Here is a 19,221-nt window from a genome sequence, read left to right on the forward strand (position 1 = left end):
GTTTGATGTGGGGCATATAAAGACTGAGATTTCATTAAGATATCCAGATACAGAAGAGATATGGAGACATGCAAGAGAAAATTAGACAATCAAGTCTGGGCATCAGAAGAGATATTTTACTGTAGATAGATGCATGGGTAGTCATTAACAAACAGAAAGGAAGGGATGTCATAGGCAAGGATAAGACAAGCTAGAGAGGGAGTTTAGAGTGGAGAAAGAAGGTGGAGGGGAGCTTCCAGTCCCTAAAGATCCTTGCCCTAAAATTGGGACTCAAAAACCTATAGTTTGAAAGTAAGCGAACCAAAGAAAATAATTCTTCAAGGAATTCACATGTGCAATTTATCAACCACTATGAAGAGAAGCCATGTTTCCTTCAAATTTCAAAAATTTTGAGCCCTTAGGATTCGTATTCTACTATAGTACAATTAATTATATTTGAGATTCTTCAGGTTTATTAAAACGCACACACATACCCCATCATTATAGGTATATCCAAACCATTCATCGAGTCTTACCTTAGACCCCTACATGTGCTGATGCTAGCATCAGAAACTTTTTCACTCATGATGCGTCCTTGGTAATAACAGTCATCCTAAAGAAAAGGGTAAAGGGGTTTTGTAAAGGAAAGTATGTATGTTTCTTGGACTCACTGCTAAATTTGAATTTGAAATCTTGAAACAGGATCTATAATGTTTTTAAATGATTTTATGTTGAATAACAGTCAACTTAGAGATGTAAAAAAAAGAATTTTAAAGAAGCTTTTTAGGGTTAAAATCTTCAATATCTGGTTAATGATCCCAAAGGCTTAAAGAGTGTCAGCTAAATGTTGGTGCAAATGTTGGTGTTGCAGAAGGAGAACAGGGGTGAAAACAATGTGGAAGAAACATGCTTACATGTGTAAGTTTAAAACTTGAGCCCCCAAAACATCAGACATGCATTCTTTCCCTTGACTGACTGCTTATTAATTTTTTTCTACCATCTACAAGCTCTTTCCAATGAATGGGTTATTCAGAGTGTGTTGTTATTGTTTGATTTATCCAAAGAGTTCCACCAGACCAACAGCATTAGTACAACATCCCTGCCTCCACTTGGAGCAAAATGCTCAATCCTAATGCTTTTCCATGTGGATGTACTTCAGTCAAGCGCAGTTTTCTACTTTGGGACAGATGAGGTATTGGCCCATGTAAATCTCTGTGTCGTGAAAGAAGGCCTTCCAATAGAAAATAGAGCTCATAAAAGACGGCAAAGAGAAAATACCTCTCGTGCTACTTCACACTGTCACCTTCTCTGAATAAAACTTGAATGGAAATTACTTAAGGAAAACATCGCATTCTACAATTCTACCATTGATGAAATAGTCTTGAGTTTGAGAGACTACATAAGAATTGATAAGCAATGACTAAGACTATTTAATTCTTCACTTTTCTTATGAAAATAAAAAGCTCTTTCTAACCACTCTCCTATAGGGAGCCCTTAAAGCCTGGAAAGTGTGACCACAGTTGCCAAGAAAAGCCTTTGTTCTCGTCAAATTGCAAGAATGTTGGAGGATCAATTAAGAAATTACTCCGGCTGAAAAAAGTGCCAATGCCAAAAATGCTCTTTTACTTTCACTATTTGTCTGGCAATGACACGGCGTTTGGGTGCGTGAGTCACCCCTTAATTAACGAGTCTAGGATACTCTGTTTTACCATGATCTGTGGGCTTGTGGTGACCTCCTTTCCAGTGGAATTATAATGTGTTTCAGTGTAGCCTGGTGCAAGGAGATCCCTGGGGAAAAAAAATATCATGGTTATTCATGCTAATGGCAAAGTCCAGTGATCAAAGGGAGAGCTTGCACTGGGGATGCAGAAAAGTTTTAACTCCTGAGCGCCTCCTGCTAACCTCTCAAGACAAGTCCAAGCGTGAAACGGATGTTTAAAATGGAAACACTGGGAGGGGCAGGGACATTCTTGAGTAGCGTGGAACAATGTCTGCTTTGTCATCAGGCTTTCATACTCGTCTAAGGAGAGATTTGAGGAAGAAATGGAACTGAGAAGGTCAAAGTTGATAAAAATGACTTGAAAGAGCAATGCTCCTCACCAGTTTAGGGTAACTGCATTTGCACCTAGTACTTTTCAGTTACCAGTGACTGTTAACAACCATAGCAGTCAAATGCAATTGACTTGCATTTGGTAGTTAGGGTCCTTCAGCATTTTCACTGAGCTCTTAAAATTCTTTCAATTACCTACTAGAAATATAGGAATCTGAGTATGCTTTTAAAAGAGGCAGGGCAACGAGAAAGGAAATCGCTAATATGTATTAAATGCCATCTCTATTTTAGCCTGGGTTAGACATGTAACATGAATCATTTAATTTAATCCTTTCAACAATCCTACAAGGTAAATATTACTCTCCTTATTTTTTCACATGAGATTAAATAGTTCAAGTGGTAAAGAATCATATCTTGGTCTGCCTGAATCCAAAGCCTTTACGATTTCCACTAAGGCACACTGTTTCCACACTCCAGCTAATTGTGAATTTTCACAAAGGTGATAGTCTATTTGAGTGAAACAAATCCTACTGTCCGGTATAGAATGATTCAGGGATTGAAAGAGCTTGAAAGCACGGACTTAGGACAAACTGCTTTTGAAGTAGTCTAGATATGGGATGATCAAGACCTGAGAGAGCTGAGGCAGTGAAATCTGAAAAGAAATGTTGAATTTAGACGAGCTGAACAAAGAGAATGAAGGAATAAGAGGACAGTGTAACGTATGAGAAAAACGGACAGGTTAGTGGATAGCTGGGTAAAAAGCAGTGGTGTTGAATCAGGAGAACCCAATTCTGCTTTTACCACTGCCCTGTTCTTTGGTTCTAGGGTTTATTTAACCTATATATGTCTGGTTTTTATCTGATGGGCATAGTTGCAAATTGTTTTAAAATCTAATCTTTCAGTGTTAGAATAATAAAATACAACAATGTGGGGGAAGATTTAAAAATCTACCTGCTATTTCATAGAATTTGATAAAATGTACATCTGCGTGCACCTCAATCACTGTGTTTTATTCCTAGAAGTATCCAAACACTAGTAAACTGTTGTTTTATCCCATGTGTTTCTACTACGTCAGTAGAAAACAGATTTTAGCTCAACCCCATGGGTCACTTGAGAGCAAAAGCTGATTAACCAAGGTTTGTGAGAGCCACAAGTAGTAACATACTCAGTTAGCCCACTTTCCACATGCTAACTAGCTGTTGATGAGGATAAAATCAGAAGTAAAGACACTTACTTGTTCTTTTTCAAATAAAGCACTGCGATTTTTCCATTAACTGTCATTTCATACTTCAATTCAGTTTCAAATTTTCCCTGCAAAAATGCACATTTACTGATAATTAAAAACACACACACAAATATTCAGTTGGCTATGTAGATCTGTTTAATCACTAGCAAGTAATGCTTGTTTTTCTTTAACAATAGTTTGCACAATACCAAATGTCTGTTTCCACCACTTTTAACAAATTAGACAACTCTGCCAACTGAATAGACAAATTATCTGAGACCTTTCTAGCCATCCATACACACATACATTCTACTAGTATTATCTGAGTGCTGGTTATATGCAAGACAGCACTTGGTTCTAGAAATTTGAATCTAAGCAAGAAAAAATGGTACCTGTTGTCAGAACGCTTACAATCTTGCGGAAAGACAGTAAAAGTTAGTTATATTGTATGATAAAGGATATAAAGATGGAAGCAATATAGGATTTCTGACATCTTAAGGACATGAAAGGCTTTCTTGAGGAAGTAATGTGTAAGCTAAAGTATGAATAGCCAGGTGAAGCTGGGTGGGGAAGTTGTTTGAGAAGAAGGATTAGTATGCTCACAAATTCAAAGGCCTCTGAAACTCTCACTTGATGGTTTTTGGTCTGGAGTTCTTCTCAAGTCTAAGAGGAGATCAGAATATGAGAAAAATAACAGAAATATGTACCCTAAGGCAGGGAGCAGTCATCAGGAAGAAAACATAGTCTCAGGTGTTCAGAAAGAGAAAATATCACTTGAAGTAAACCACGTGGAAAAGGAGAACCAACCATTTAAAGTTTACATTTACATATACAGGAAGAGATAGAGAGGACTACACAGAAGTACTTTAAAGAGGATGTTACTGGGCACTGAGTTCTGACCTGTTCTAGAAAACAATGTTGTTAGCCATGATTATACCCAACATCCAGAAATTCACTGGGAAGTGCCAGATGTTGTTACTAAAGAGATCTGAAGATAGCAAAACAAACGTGAGTGAGACCCACATCTCATGGACTGAGTGCTCTTTCCTCTGCTGTGTTGCACCTAAGGCCAAACTTTCCATCTCTCCTCCCTCCCCTGGCCAGAACAGTACCTGAGCTCATTGAAGGACAACAGCAAGTTTGAGTCACTGAGTCACAGGCATTGTTCAGGGACTTGCCATCTCCAAGGTCAGTCATTTTGGTCCATTTCTCTTTAACTTATCAGTTATTGGAGTTTTCTATGGTGTCAAAAATCCCAGGCTCTAAATATCCTATACTATGGCTTACATGAGGAGAGGCTGCTGCAATTCAGCTCATTGTCACGAATAACAGAGCTGCAAAAACCTTGAGGGTTGACAATAAAGTCACAGGGAATCACTGTAACCACTTCTTGTTCAGATTTAAGAAAGGCCAGACAGAATGGAAATGTGAGGAGGATACTAGATAGGACCTTCTAACCAGAAGAGACTTCCAGTCATCTGTTTCCTGTCAGCAATGGATTTTCAGTGGATCTTCACCTAAAACATTGTTTGGAGGTTATTTTAGAAAAGATCTTTGTTTTTGGAGGGGGAGATTTAGCTGACCCTAGCATAGAGGTTACGGATGAAAGGAAACAGCGAGGAAGAAAACCAGAGTCTCTATGAAAGATAGTGCACTGGGTGATGTTATAACTGTACTGCTCAAGTACTGCTCAAGAGAGCAATGCCTACTAAGAAGAAGTGTGCACTATTTGTACTCTATTTGTGTTCTGAACTCTGGGTTAGCAGAGGAAAGATACACCTTGCTTTGGAGACTATCCATTAGAAAGAAATGATTTGGAGTCCATTGAATAAGATTGTCTGGTCACAGGGATATATAAATAAAATTTTCCTCCAGAAAAAAGCACCACGGGTAAAGGTTTAGTGGGTGAATTGGGAAGGCCACAGTTCCAGATGGTCTTATGAAGGGATCAGATCTGTAAAGTAAAGATGATGCTCATGGGCACACAGGAAATAGCAAAGGATACCCTAGAAGTCCCAGGGAGGTTCTCGATTATAGTAGTAGAACTGTTACCATAATATAGAGTAATCTGAAGCCTCTAGAAATCCTGGTGGACCTAGCTAAGGCCTGAAATTGCTCCCAATGTAGGGGAGGCATCGTGCTGCCAGATGTTGTATCTTATGGCATGGGCCAAGAGCAGGACAGTTTTGGCCTCTAAGGAAGTGAGTGATCTTGAGGCCAAATCCTAGGAAGAATAGTGACTGCCTCTAGAACATAAGCTCCCAACATGGAGACCTTGATTAAGTATTAGTTGAAGACATATTTATGCAGATATATGGGTAATGTACTCCAATTATATTCATTCATGCATTTGTCAATTTGTTCACTTCTTCATTTGCTCACTTATTCAACAAACATTTATTCAGTTCCCTTTATGCCATGCATATAAAATACAATTAGGAATACAATCAAGAATAAAACATTCAAGGTTCTACCCTAGCTTTTAGTGCCCCCTCCAGAAAATTTTTCAAAGAGTTATTTTATTCCAGTTTAAATCTTATGTAATGTGGCTAGGCACGATGAAGTCAAAAGATGTGGCCGTGCTCCTGGCACAGCTGCCAGGTAATGCCATTGCCTCAGTTCTCTGGTCCAGTAGAGGGCACAGTTGCATAATGATGAGTACAAGAGTCCTCCTTCTCGTCCTCACCTTGAGAAATGATTAATCTAGACTGAGGCCTATGGAGATACAGAGATCCCCTTGGTCACCCACATTATAAATTCTGGTGTTTCAAGTAATTGCTAATCAGTTATTAGCACAAGGAAGAACAATAGACTCAACAGAGAAACCACAAGGATAACTTCTAAGAACTTGGCTGATACCTATAAGACAGCGTTCTTGTTCGTCATAAGCTGTGCCTGAGCCCAAAGAGAAGACTCCATATTAGGAGAAAGAATGTGCCTGCTGCGTGGCAGACAAGCATGTCACTAGCTTTTCTAGTCTATGCTTGTAGGACAAGTGTCATATGGCAGAACTCAGTAACCCTGACAGGGCAGGACGGAAATATCAGATATGCAGCAGCATGGGGCCTTATACGTGTAGATGGGCCAAGGGCTGGAATTTGAGATGCTCACAGGGAGACAACAAAAAGCCACATAGTGGGATAGCCTGATAAAGTACAGAACACCAGTTAAATTAGGAGTCCTATAAACAAGGAACAATTTTTTAAATATAAGCATGTCCCATACAATATTTGAGAATACCTATACTAAAAAACATTCACCGTTCACCTGACATTCAAATTTAAGTGGGTACCTTGTATTTTTATTTGCTAAATCTGGATATTCTACATACGGTAGAGTCCATGAGATACAAGAAAGGATGGAAACTAGGCATCAATGACTCGAGAAAGGAGGTGAGATTCTGAGATAGCACAGCATGGGAACCACAAGCTGGGAAAAACAGATGAATTCTTTCAGAACGTCTCTTTAGCCAGGAGTTACTTCTAACGGTTCAATCTCATATTTGCTATGGGCTACTTCAAAGGAAACAGCCAGCACCAGAGGACATCAAAGTCACTTGAATGCTAAAAAAGTAAACATGATTGAACTATATGTGCTTGTGAGACAATGTGGAAGCATTCAGTGCTCATCTCGTATTACTTATCACGCCCAATAACATGTTATCGTCTACCCTCCACAGCTAAAGGGAGCAATGGGAAACTTGCAAATACACTAGATAAAACCACAAAAATAAGAATAAGATTCATCATATAAAAAAGCATTAAAATAACCAAATTATTTAGGCAAATTTTTCTTTAATCCTCTGTGGGATTTGGTTTAATGTTTTCATTTCCTTTAAAAGATAAAATTGATGAGTTTTGCAAGGATTCCTTTGAATCGATGAGAATTCATGGAACGCCTTCCACAGGACAGGGGTTGAGAGATGAGGGTGAAGGAATGGCAGAGACATGTTTAAGACTTAGAAAACACTTTCTTTATTCATCCTGGGAGTTTCAAGCCAGAAGAGAAGATTATATTCACTCCTATAGACACACACACACATACACACCCACGTATACACAACATCACTATGGTAAAATCAATATTCAAAAAATACATATATATCAAGAGCCAAACAGTGTAACACTGACCGTGACTGAAGCACGACTTCAGGAAAAGGATCTACCAGTACATATACGAATATTCTGACTTGGTGTCACAAAGAATGTAAGACAGGCTGGGTGTTGCATACAAAGAGAACTTTTTAAGTAGCAAGAGATCCAGAAGAAAGGACATCGAGGGAGAAACAAGCTTATTATTAAGAAAGGATTTGAGAATACTAAGGCTGACCAAAAAGGAGGTTATGCTGAGAAACAGAAAGAAAACAGAACGGCTTAATAAACCATCATGTTAAGCACGAAGAGCCTGGAAAGTTAGTTGTGAGAAGAGGAACATGATGGGTTATATAGGATAGTGTTGTAGCGTAAATTTGAACAGTGAGTTAGTAATTGCATCCTGCATTGCTTTTCACATAAGTTATCTCAAAACAGCCAATTAAGATAAGCATTACAACTATTATCTCAATTTTAAGACAGAATTTGAAGTTTATGTGCATCTAAATTTACACAGGGAGAATTAACAAAGCTAAGATGTCAATACAAACAAGCTCCCTGAATTCAGATCCTTTACACTTTGACTGTGGATCAGGAAAACACAAGGATCATACCAGCCAGTTAACCGAGTAGTGATAAATAATGTATTTGCTATAATATCAAGCACATTGTATCAACTGCATCCAGCTACTCAATCATTCCAGTAATTAAGGCTGATCATCTAGTATGAACTAGTAACTACTGTGTGGATTTTCATAAAAATAAATTATTCAAAAGCTTAAATTTATTTTTACAGTTGTGATGAAATCGCTGCATAATTGTGATTAAAAACACTGGACCTGTATTCAAATTTTCCTGAAAATATTCAGTGAAAAAAGGTAACTGGCATTTTCAAGAGACTGCCAGCTACTAAAGCATTTGAGGCAAGCCTATAGTTGGGGAATCCAATGCGTTTGGATCCCATTTAAATTTAGCAGAAACGTTTTGTTGAATGGTAATTATTTTGGGAAACAGAGTCCATTACAGATTCTACTGTTACAAATGTGTTTGTATTAGAAGAAATAATCCATGTGGAACCTTATTCAGCAGGAACATATGTGCTCCCAGTGAGTTGCTTCTTACAAGGTTTCTGTAAGCTGTTATTTATATCTCATTTATCTGTATTTTTCTGGCTCCCAGCAGAAGACTTCTGGGTGAGGGTAATTAATAAATTGTCATTGAATGAATCCTCATGTTTTAGCTTTCCTCTTTTGATTGAGAATGTGTTGTTTCATTAAGTAGTAAGAATTATATAAACTTTAATAGCTGCCTATTTAGAAAAGAGAGAGGTAGATTTCATGTTCAATTACAGTAATCCATCCTGATTTAATATGCAGGTACGCATGCATTCCTCTACAATATTTTATTTCCTACTTCAGTTTCAATGGTAATGGTTTTGTTTGCATGTGTGTATGTGTAGACAGATTAGATAGATACACACATAGATAAAATAAGTTATATCAAATTTCCTTGGAAGTACACAGAATAAATTATGAATTACCATAAAAATATTAAAGTTTACTGTCTGTGTGACCTTGGACAGTTTATTTCAACTGTCAGAAGCTTAATCGTCAAAATGAGGGTAATAGTAGAATGTTCGGTTATTGTGAAGATTAATAAAGATAAGATAGGTCAAAAAACAACCACAAATGTGTGTATATATGTATAAATATAAATATGTATAAATATTTCTACATAAAATAGAGTTATGTATTTATATGTATATCATACATATATATATTTTCAAAATTCTTTGTTAAATCCAAAGCTGTACCTGTTGATCCGGCTCCTTGACGTCTCTTTTGTGTAGAGGATGAAGTCTTCTGGGATAAACCACTTCATACTTTTCTCCAGGGAGTTCTTTTATTGCATTTACTGAGGAAAAAAAAGTAACAGAAGATTTTGCTGAGCTGAACTATTACAGGCTGTTCAGTAATGATCCTCCTTATTGCATTCTGATGAGAGATGCCACACACAGGGGCTTTAACTGAGTTATGCCAGAAAGTTATTAAAGTATAGATTCCAGGAGAGAGTGACAAAATCTGGAACCTACTCTTCCTCTCAAATCTTTACTTTAACCTATATCTTCACTTATTTCCACCCTGAAAGTTTGCGAGTGCCTCTTTAATTGGTGAGAATATTTCTTTTGAATTTTCCGACTTCTCTTTGCTATCTTGACTCCCCTGCAGAACAGCAAGCACTACAGGTAAAAGCCGGAACAGGAAGGCAGAGGCCAAACTAATCCTCTAAGAAGCTTATCGGTGTCAGAATAATTGAATTAAAGCACTCTGAAAACTACAGTGTTATAAAAAATGAAATAACCAGTGTATGCCATTTCTGATTCTAATATATTTTTCTTGGATTTTTCCAATAGCAATGTTTTACACTCATGCAAGAAACTAAGACACAGTAAGACAAGGCTCCAATACTAGCTGTATAGAATGGGCTGGCTTTTGCCGTACAGGTAAACCTTCACTTTGCATACAAAGCCTGGAAAAAATAAAACTTAGAGAAGCAGATAATTTGAATTTTATTACTGGCCTGGAAGGGAAATTTTTGAACCTGTAGTCATATTGAAAGAGAACTGGACAATTATCTCATCCAACCTTTTATCTGCATTTTGAATTCTCATCCCAACATTGCTTCTAGAAGTTATTTCTGAGACAAATTTAGAGTTTTCCCAAAGCTAAATACTGAATTTTCTATTTTCTTTTTTATTGGTCCACATAGTCTAGCCCCTGATCTTTTAACAAAAAAAGCAGTAATTTTTCTTAGTCGCTTTGGATGACTGTACACTCATCCCAATGATGCTCCAGAGAACGAAACACTGTTTTTTTAAAAGTTTTCTGCAGAAACTTTCGAAAATTGTTGGTGATGATAATTTTCTTTTATTTTTGTAGATGGCTTTAATTCATTTGGCTGGTCAAGAGCCATTTACATCTAACTTTGAAGAATAGAAAGTGGCTGAATTGGCTAAAAACTCATTGGGTCAAAAATGAGGTGTTAAAATGAAAAAACAACTTTTCTTTCAGTGGCTTGACATTTACTTTTAAAAAACATTTCAAAAACACTTAAAGCCATGGCATCAACACTAGAATACCTTAACTTTGGGTTTAGTTTGAGCTTTTTAATTGTTTGAAAAAAGGGAGCAGATTAAGTGATCTCTAAGGCCAGTTTAAGCGGTTTACAATTTTCTGCAAACGAATGCAGAATTCCCCATAACCTCTTTGAAAGGGGGGTGATCATTTGGATAAAGTTCTAATGAGTTGTGATTAAATAAGTCCCATTACGTAGTCACATCTCAAGAACTACATTACAGGTCCCTCAGTTACTTCTAGCTGTTACAGAGATAATTGTTGGGCATCTTTTATTTCTATTTAATTAATTTTTGGTAAAGAAAAATAATAACATTAGTTATAGAACAATTTATAACATAAGTTCAAAAGCCTAAAGTAATACTAAATCAATCATTGTTTTCTATCAAGTTAACATTTTCATAATGATTGTAATTATTTCAAAATAATAAGATGCCAAGATGTAAGAAATTACTCTTGCTGGAAATTAACGGATGGTACTGACACAATTCCCTGAGGCCTCCTGTAACTCTGTGACTCCAAGCAAACGAATCACCAGGCCCCACATGCCATGGGGTGGATTATGTCAAATCAGTGCGATTAGTCCCATTTTTATGGAGCACAGGAGGCCTGCATGCATTAAGGTGGCATCGAGAGTAACTTACAAAAATGCTGTTGAAGAACGGTTTGCATCCATAACACACATTATTCTGACAGGAAGTATTCCTTCAGGCTGCCCTCAGGTTACAAAATAATAACTACCCAACTGACTCCTTTTATAAAAGCAGAAAGTGATAACAAATACATACACAGACCCCATTTAGAAGTGGGGAGAAGGGAACAGGCCAGTGCATCCAACATAAATTTTCTCTGATAGACACACTTGTCTCCACTCCTCTCTTCAGGATCTGAATTCTGTTTCATGAAATTGGAAGTTACCAACTGACTCTTAAATATGGAGTTGAAATATGTAAATTATTGACGAAATTTATTTCCAACTCTCTGTTAGATGGCCAAGCACTTCCAAATGGCAACAAAAGGAAATCGATAAATAAAATAAACTGGAATATTTTTTTTAAAGCCTCTGGCAACCTCTCACTTTCTTGAGTTTGAAAAGAATGCATTTCCAGCTCCACAAACTCTTGCAACACAGTACATTCTCTAAGGAAAACAGATAGAATTTCCCTTAATGGCCCTTATTTTTCTGAAACCAAGAAGTCCCCTGAAAGAAAGAGATTTGAGCTATAACAAATCTCAGTTAGAGAGATGCAGCAGACCTAAATATTATTGGGCTCATTTATCCTTAATTTTGATGGAAAGGATGCAGCCTCCTCCCAGCTGAATAACATCGGGCTAATTATTTTGAAGCCTGTGGGACAGACTGAACTAGCTGCCATGTGGGGCTACCAAACGCGAGCTGTGACACAACGTTTCCACTCATTCATTTTAATCCCTGTTTCCTCTCTGCCACAGAACTCACGTCGCATTAGTTTTGACCAGCAAAACTGGATGCGGAAAAAGAAAACTGTTATTTTGGTTTGGATTAGATCATTTTTTTTTACTGTTTGTTAGTTTTAGAAAAGTAAAAGGTCATTGACAAGATTAATATAACAGGCGCTGGCCCGGATTGCTGCTTATTTTTTAATGTGTTGGGGCCATTTTGGAGGTTAGCAAGTTTTTAGATAGTATTGACATTTTCATTTTTGCTCAAATCTTCTCAAAACTATTTAAAGCAAGGTCTTTCCAAACTGAACACATGGCACATGACAGTAAGCCCTGAATCAGAATTTATGCAACAACACTGACTTAACTTCTGGGATTCTCTGTTGCCCCTCAGACTATCTGGAGATTTTAAACTTCATGTAGTAAAAGTAAGCACAAATACTGAGGAAAAAACACAGACTAATTAAGTCTATGATGTTCACTATTAAGATTAAATTACATATACTATTAGGGTCTTCTGCTCACCTTACGAAGGCATGTAAGAATTACTAATTGAAATAAAATAATTTCAAAAAGTACTGCCCCCTCTGGATATTCTGCTGGAACGTTGTTAAGACCTTTCTCCTTTGTCACTGCACTCACTTCCTCACCCCTGAACACCTGTGGCATCCTTTTAATATTTATTTTTCTTCTTTTCCTATGATGAACTCCCCTAAGAAACTTTTCTCAGGGGATTGCGAGGCTTATTACAAACTGTTGGCCTGATTTTACCATATTCTTTTATTTCAGGTAGATGGGGACTGGGTAAAAGTCATGCTCCAAGGGGTGCATATTTATTTTTTGGATGATGGGGGCAAAGAAACAAAAAAGGAAGGATAGGAAAATGAAAATTGCTTTACTTTTTACGTTCTGGCTCGGAAATAAAGTCATGTGGGAATAATATCAGGGGCATTTCAATGACCAAGGAGACACTTGAAAATGCAAGATGGAAGATAGAAAGAGGGAGCAGCTTTCTTCAAGATGGAAGATAAGGATGGCAGCTTTCTGTCTGTCACCTCCGTTCTCACAAGAGCCACCTCAGAACCTCTGTTCCCACCACCACGTACCTAGAGATGTCACAGTTTTAGGCATGACTTCCAAGGAAGTTGTATTTCTTGGTGCCATGTTGTGAATGCAAAGACGAGGGGAGCAGAATCAGTTTGCATGCCCCGTTTCACTAAAAGGGCTGTAATGTGGGTGGATTCCAGTGTTAGCTACATGATTCTATTAATGGATCCAGCCTGATCTTCACTCTATTGCATAAAGCCAGTACCCAAGCTTAGTTGGATGGCAACTAAGTACCCAAGCAAACCTATGTTTCAACTAAGCGAAGGGTCTCAAAGAGTCTGGGTGATGGTATTTTTAAAGGATGTAGGGAGAAAAGATTTATATTAAGTTTGACTCAAAGAATAGGTATTTTAAATCAATAACTTAAATGCCTAGCACAGTTCTATACTTAAAGATATTAAGTAAAACTTTCACAAGTCTGGAAAACAAATCAGAAACCAGGAGCAAGGCAAATCATTTATAGTGACAAGGGACTGAGTGAGTGCAAGGGAAGGGAATCTGTCCCTCCCTAACCCCGTACTTCTTGTGGATAGCTTGCTCCCCTTCCTAAGACCCAGCAAGCATTCTAAAACCCACGGAAAGGTTTACCAGGAAAGGATTCCCAGGCACTGAAGCTAACGTGCTGACTTAAATAAGCTCTAGAAACAGAAATAAGCTAAGGACATGTGTTAACCGATCTAATTTAACCAAAATCTAATTGGAGAATTTACCAGAAACGTCACATGCTAGATGGGATTTATGTTTAGGAAGTAGAGTTCCTCTGCTTTTGAATTCCTAAATGTTTGATATAACCAGCAAAATGGAAGTAAATTATCAACTTAAGCCAATAACAACATTGTTTTGGTCAAGTAATACCACAATGATTTATAAATGTGAAATTGGTCAATTATTTGCTTCCAATTAATTATATTTATTATCACCAGTAATAAAAGCACTAAATATAAAAATGAACCTTCTAAAGGAAGAGAATGAGCTGAGCTGGTCCCAATAATAATGGCAGCTGTTTCCCGAAGCATTTTACCCAGCGATAACCAGTCAGATCAGCTGCATCTCTACTGCTCGAAAAATGACAAAGTGAGGTTTGATGAATTCAACTTTTTGACTCAAAGGTCATATTGATTATTTAAATAATGCAGTATTAAATCCTCCATTTGATTTTTATCTATTCTAAGATCAGACATGTAAATACTGATTCACGATGTTTCCCTGCCTTTCCCTACACTGAGTGTTTACATCAGCCACAGCCCCCAAAAACAGATCAAAACCAGCCCAACTGGTTAGTAACATTGGTTGAAAAAAAAAGAAAAGAACAAAACTACTGGGAGAAGATGAAAAGCAAGCAGCTCACTGATGTATTTAACAGAACCTGAAGGAGGTTAGACACCTACCTGGAACTGGAGAAAGGAGGAAAGCGGCCGTCAGAAGTAGCCCTTGTAACGTGCTGGGTGATCCCAGGAGCATGGCGCCACCCTTCTTGCTCAAACAGACCACAGACGTGCGCTGCTTTGTCTGTCCCTGCCTCCTCTCAAGTGAGACAGAATGAAACTCCCAGGTTCATTCTTGTCTCTGCTTCAGGAAGTGTTTACTAAAGGTGTTGCACAACCTTGAAGCCCTGGTCCTGCGACAATGGCACAGCAGGCGGAAGTTCTGGCTGCCTCCTGGCTCTAAGGTTCCTTCATCATAGATTATTGTTTCTCTTTCCTTCTTCTCCACATTCCCCACTCAAAAGTAGTACATTTCCAATATCTTATAGCCCAACAAGCTACCAAGAGATAACGGTTTCAATGTACCTTGATAAACATGTTTTATTATGTATATAATAAATGTATATAAATATAAATGTATATATTTGCTATGTTGACAAAAATTTATTGAGAATGTTATTCTTCCCTTGCATACATGTGTGGTTCAGTGGAATAATTTCTAATCCACTCCCATTATTACATAAACTTCTCTTTTGCAATAATTTTGTGTTCTGCTCTCACACAATGGTACTCTCAGGGAGCTTGAACTGTGTATCCTGAACTAAGAATGTATGATAATACAAGCTCAAGGTTTTTCAGATCCCCAAGGGTATTTGTATCAGCACCAACAACCAGCAGGAGGTGAAAACCTTCAAAACCCAAAGGATGTAATTTCCAGGAAACTTCAGGAGCTGTCACTGGTCGGTAGTTAGGCTAACTTGGCATGTCCCAATATCAGACTGTATGAGTAATAAAATAGCTAATATTAATTGAGTGCTTACCAAGTTCCAGGTCCTCTATACTTATTATCATACTAGTTCTTAGGACGCTTACGACTATGGTGTGATAGATACCATCTTACTCCCACTTTGTAGATGAAAAAAACCAGGCTTAAAAAGATAAAAGAATCAAAAAATTAACACTCAGTTGTCCTCATTTTATAGTATAAGAAGATTAAGCAGCTTGCCCAAAGTCACTTATCAAGAAAGTGGCAGGAGTGGAATTTAATCTCAGTGTTATCTGAGCTCCTAGTCACATCCTTTAATCCTTCCCACTTACATAGCTAATTTATACACTGAGTCTTCTTTCAGTTGAGAAATATACATGCAATATATGTGTGTGTATACATACATACATATATATATATACATGTATACATATAATTCCTATGAAATAACCCTGGGGTTGTTACTACAAAACCTATTCCTGGTCCACTAAAATTATGCATCATTTTGTGGATTCTGAAGCACATTCTTATAATAGAATGATCTCAGTGAAAAGAGATTTCTATAATGAACACACAGGCATTGACTAACAACCAGAAGAGAATTTTAGAATCTAATTATTGAGCATTTCATCCATCAGAATTGAGAACCTCACAGGTTTCTTGTTTCTTCAATCCAGGCTCTACTGTTTTGTCTTTTTCAGGGAACAGAAAGGACACATTCACTTTTTAAACTATTGCATGATGTTCCTCCATTAACTCTAATACATTCATTAGTACATGTTATATGTAAGACACTGAGATCACAGTTGAAAATACGGTCATTTCCTTTGAGATGCCCACAGTCTGGTGAGGGAGATAGGCAAGAACAGTTACCATGAAGTTGTGCAAAGTGAGTCCTACCTGTATCTCGTAATATTCTGTGTTTAGTGCTATGATAGATTTAGGTATAGAGGTCAAAGGCTACCCCTAGAAGGGCAAGGAAAGCTTCCTGGAGGCAGGAACAATGAAGTCAATGAAGAATTAACTGTAAGAAGAAATGAGTAAGATACATCTTAACACACTAGTTTATGGCTGGTAGTATTTTGGTACTGTTGGAGCAAAAAGTGCCTGAGGGAATAGGAAGAGATCCTACTGAGTATAAAAAAAGTTCATGTTTGGCTTTGTCCCTGTGGGGAATGGGCACCACTGATGGGTTCCAATAAGGGCAGTAACGTGCACACTTGCCTGTTGGGGTGGGACGTGCATTGGAAGTGAGGAATAATCGCAGTCTGCGTAGCAGTGAATGTGGCATTTTTTTTCTTTTTATTTTTTTAGAGTATTGACCTTTTTCTAAAAAAGTTTTACTTTTTCCTTTTTCTCCCCAAGGCCCCCGGGTACATAGTTGCATATTCTTCGTTGTGGATCCTCCTAGCTGTAGCATGTGGGACGCTGCCTCAGCGTGGTTTGATGAGCAGTGCTGTGTCCGCACCCAGGATTCAAACCAACGAAACATCGGGCTGCCTGTAGCAGAGCGCGCGAACTTAACCACTCGGCCGTGGGGCCAGCCCATGAATGTGGCATTTTAAATTGGCAATTGATCTTCACTTCTCTTCGGATCTCCTGTAGCCATGCTATGCCTTTAACCACATTTTCTTCTAGCTCTCATTCTCATAAGTCTGTGCCAGTCTGCATAGCCTGGAGTTATATTATAACGTCCTTTAATATCGAATAATTTATACCAATCTCTAAGTGAGTTTTATTTTCTGCTTTTCTGGTTATTTCTTTGAAGATATATCAAGCAAGCATAAAGGTTTAATTTTGACATCCAGCTTAATTTTGTTTCTTTGTTTCCAAAGAAATTGTTTCTTTGTGATAGGTGCAGCGTTATCACTTATATCTTTTATCATTATCGTTGGCCAAACTCTGTCAGAACAGAAAATAAATAGCAGAAAGAAAAGCTACATGAGTAAACAAGATACATGTCATAATATGGTAAAACAGAGTACTGCAGCAGTATGTGAAAAAGCATAAACTAGCACTCAGACTGTGATAAAACACATTTATCAATGATGACCTGTAGAGATATATATATTTAGGATATATAGATATAGATATAGATATACACACATCCATACATATACGTGTCTTACATACACACAGGTATACATACACATATCATTATTATTTATTCATTACATTATTTAAGCATATATGTACATATATACATGTATGTGTTTGTACGTACATATATGTACATACATAATATTATATTTGTATATATACACACACTTAGGATATTACTTCAGAAAGACAAATAACATTACAAGGTGTAAATGTTACAAGGGAAGTGTGCAATAGTGTAAAACTGGATTTGAATTTTAGAACAATTAGTTTGGCAGTGGTATAGAGAGAATGGTTGAAGCCAGGTCAAAGCAGAGAAAAGGAACCAGATGGAAGTGAAAACAAAAGAAGATTAAACAGAAGCAATAGGGATAGAAAGAAGGGGGAAGATTTTGCAATATTTATGAAGCAGAATTGGCAAGAATTAGTTACTGATTAGTTACTAGTAATACTTAGTTTTTAAGGGTGCCCAAATTAAGAAGGTTTATTTATTCATTAAATATTTATTTAGTATCTACTACGTGCCAACTACTGCACTAAGGCTTTGGGGATTAAGCTGTGAAAAGAGACCAAAATTCACACATGCATGGAGCTGAGTTTAGTTGGAATGAGAGAGTGGACAAAATAGGTGCTATGAAGAAAATAAAACTAGGTGATAAGTTCTGAAGGGACATCCACTCCTCTCTCTTAACGCTTCTTCTTTGGGAAGGATATTGGCAGCATAACCTCGTGGCCCCTTTCTGCCCCTTCCCTTGCTCTGCCAGGGGAAGTGGAGTGACTCATCTGCCTGGCCCCCACGTCTCCCCCTTCTCTTGAGAGCTAGATGTTCACAGGGAGAGAGCACATGTCTGCTCTACTTCTCCAGGCCTTCAGTGTCTGGGAGGCAGTGGAGACCTGTCCTCACATGGGTCGGAGGACGCCTGCCCTGTGGTCCTCCTGGGGCGGGCAGGTGAGCCCACTGCATTCTGGGATCAGTGTTAGCAACCACGCTTGCCCGCAGTCATAAGTTACATTTCCTGCACTCAGCTTTACCAGTTATAGAGAGGCTACCTTAGTCATTAACTGCCTTAATTTGCCTTATTTCTCAGATGGCTCGGAGATCTGATGGGGAAGATGAATGTTTTTGATTGATCTATTTTAAAGCCCAGCAAAAGATGAAGAAAGGGAGTAGAGCTGGGGTTACTTCTGCCTCTATCAGGAGGTAACATTTACGCTGGGTTCTAAATGTTGAGAACGCAGACATGGAAAAATGTGAAGGAAGAGTATTTCAGGCAGAGAGAACAGAAAATGTGAAAGGTTTAAGGTTGAAGTAAACTTGACAAAGCCAAGAACAAAAAGCAGTGGCTGGTGGAACTGAAGGGGAAGAAAAGAGGCTGTTGGGGATGTGGGCAAAGGGCCAAGTAATGTTGGGCCTTTAAGTATCTTATTGCAGTGCAATGGGACGTCCTTGGTGGAACTTAAGCAGGGAGCAGAATAAATAGTTTCATGTTTCTAAAGATTATTCTCACAAGAAAGAGAGTAATAGAGTCAGAAAGAGATCAGGAGCAGAAGAAGACCAGTTAGGAGGCTACTGAGGCACGTTACCTAAGAAAGAAAGGACCAGTGTGGCGGCAGTGAAAATCAAGGTTGGAGCTCAGCTCAGTGACATGTTTAGGAAGCAGAGATGCTAATGGTTTGCCTTCCCTGATCTTTATACGGCAATCCAATTGCAGTGATGCCTGAGAGAGTGGACTCATGCAGTAGAGCAGGTAGGAATAAAATGTAAGTTTAGTTTGGGATGTGCTACATATAGGCAGGATGTCTGCTCATTAACTAGAAAAATAGATCTGGAACTCAGGCTAGAGATTTATTTCCAACGTGTATTGAGTTTTTATATGTGAATTAACACGGCTTTATCCTCACAACATTCCTGTGAACTAGGTA

General features: G+C 38.0%; 1 protein-coding gene across 2 annotated transcripts in view; it reads right to left on the reverse strand.

Moving 5' to 3' along the window:
• The window catches only part of ADAM28 (ADAM metallopeptidase domain 28), a 71,883-nt gene extending 57,347 nt beyond the window's left edge, over window positions 1-14,536 (reverse strand). The window contains exons 1-5 of one of the 2 annotated variants that reach the window (XM_046655605.1): window positions 14,397-14,536; window positions 9,159-9,259; window positions 3,264-3,340; window positions 1,689-1,767; window positions 516-592 (exon numbers count right to left, since the gene is read on the reverse strand). In XM_046655605.1, the coding sequence (XP_046511561.1) occupies window positions 516-592; window positions 1,689-1,767; window positions 3,264-3,340; window positions 9,159-9,259; window positions 14,397-14,469 (407 nt within the window). In that variant the 5' untranslated portion in view covers window positions 14,470-14,536. Of the gene's footprint in view, window positions 1-515; window positions 593-1,688; window positions 1,768-3,263; window positions 3,341-9,158; window positions 9,260-14,396 lie in introns of those variants that run through there. The other variant, XM_046655607.1, reaches the window with a different exon arrangement.
• Between the last annotated feature and the right edge of the window lie 4,685 nt (window positions 14,537-19,221).

This window comes from Equus quagga, chromosome 3, assembly GCF_021613505.1.
Source record: "Equus quagga isolate Etosha38 chromosome 3, UCLA_HA_Equagga_1.0, whole genome shotgun sequence".
Lineage (NCBI taxonomy): Eukaryota > Metazoa > Chordata > Mammalia > Perissodactyla > Equidae > Equus > Equus quagga.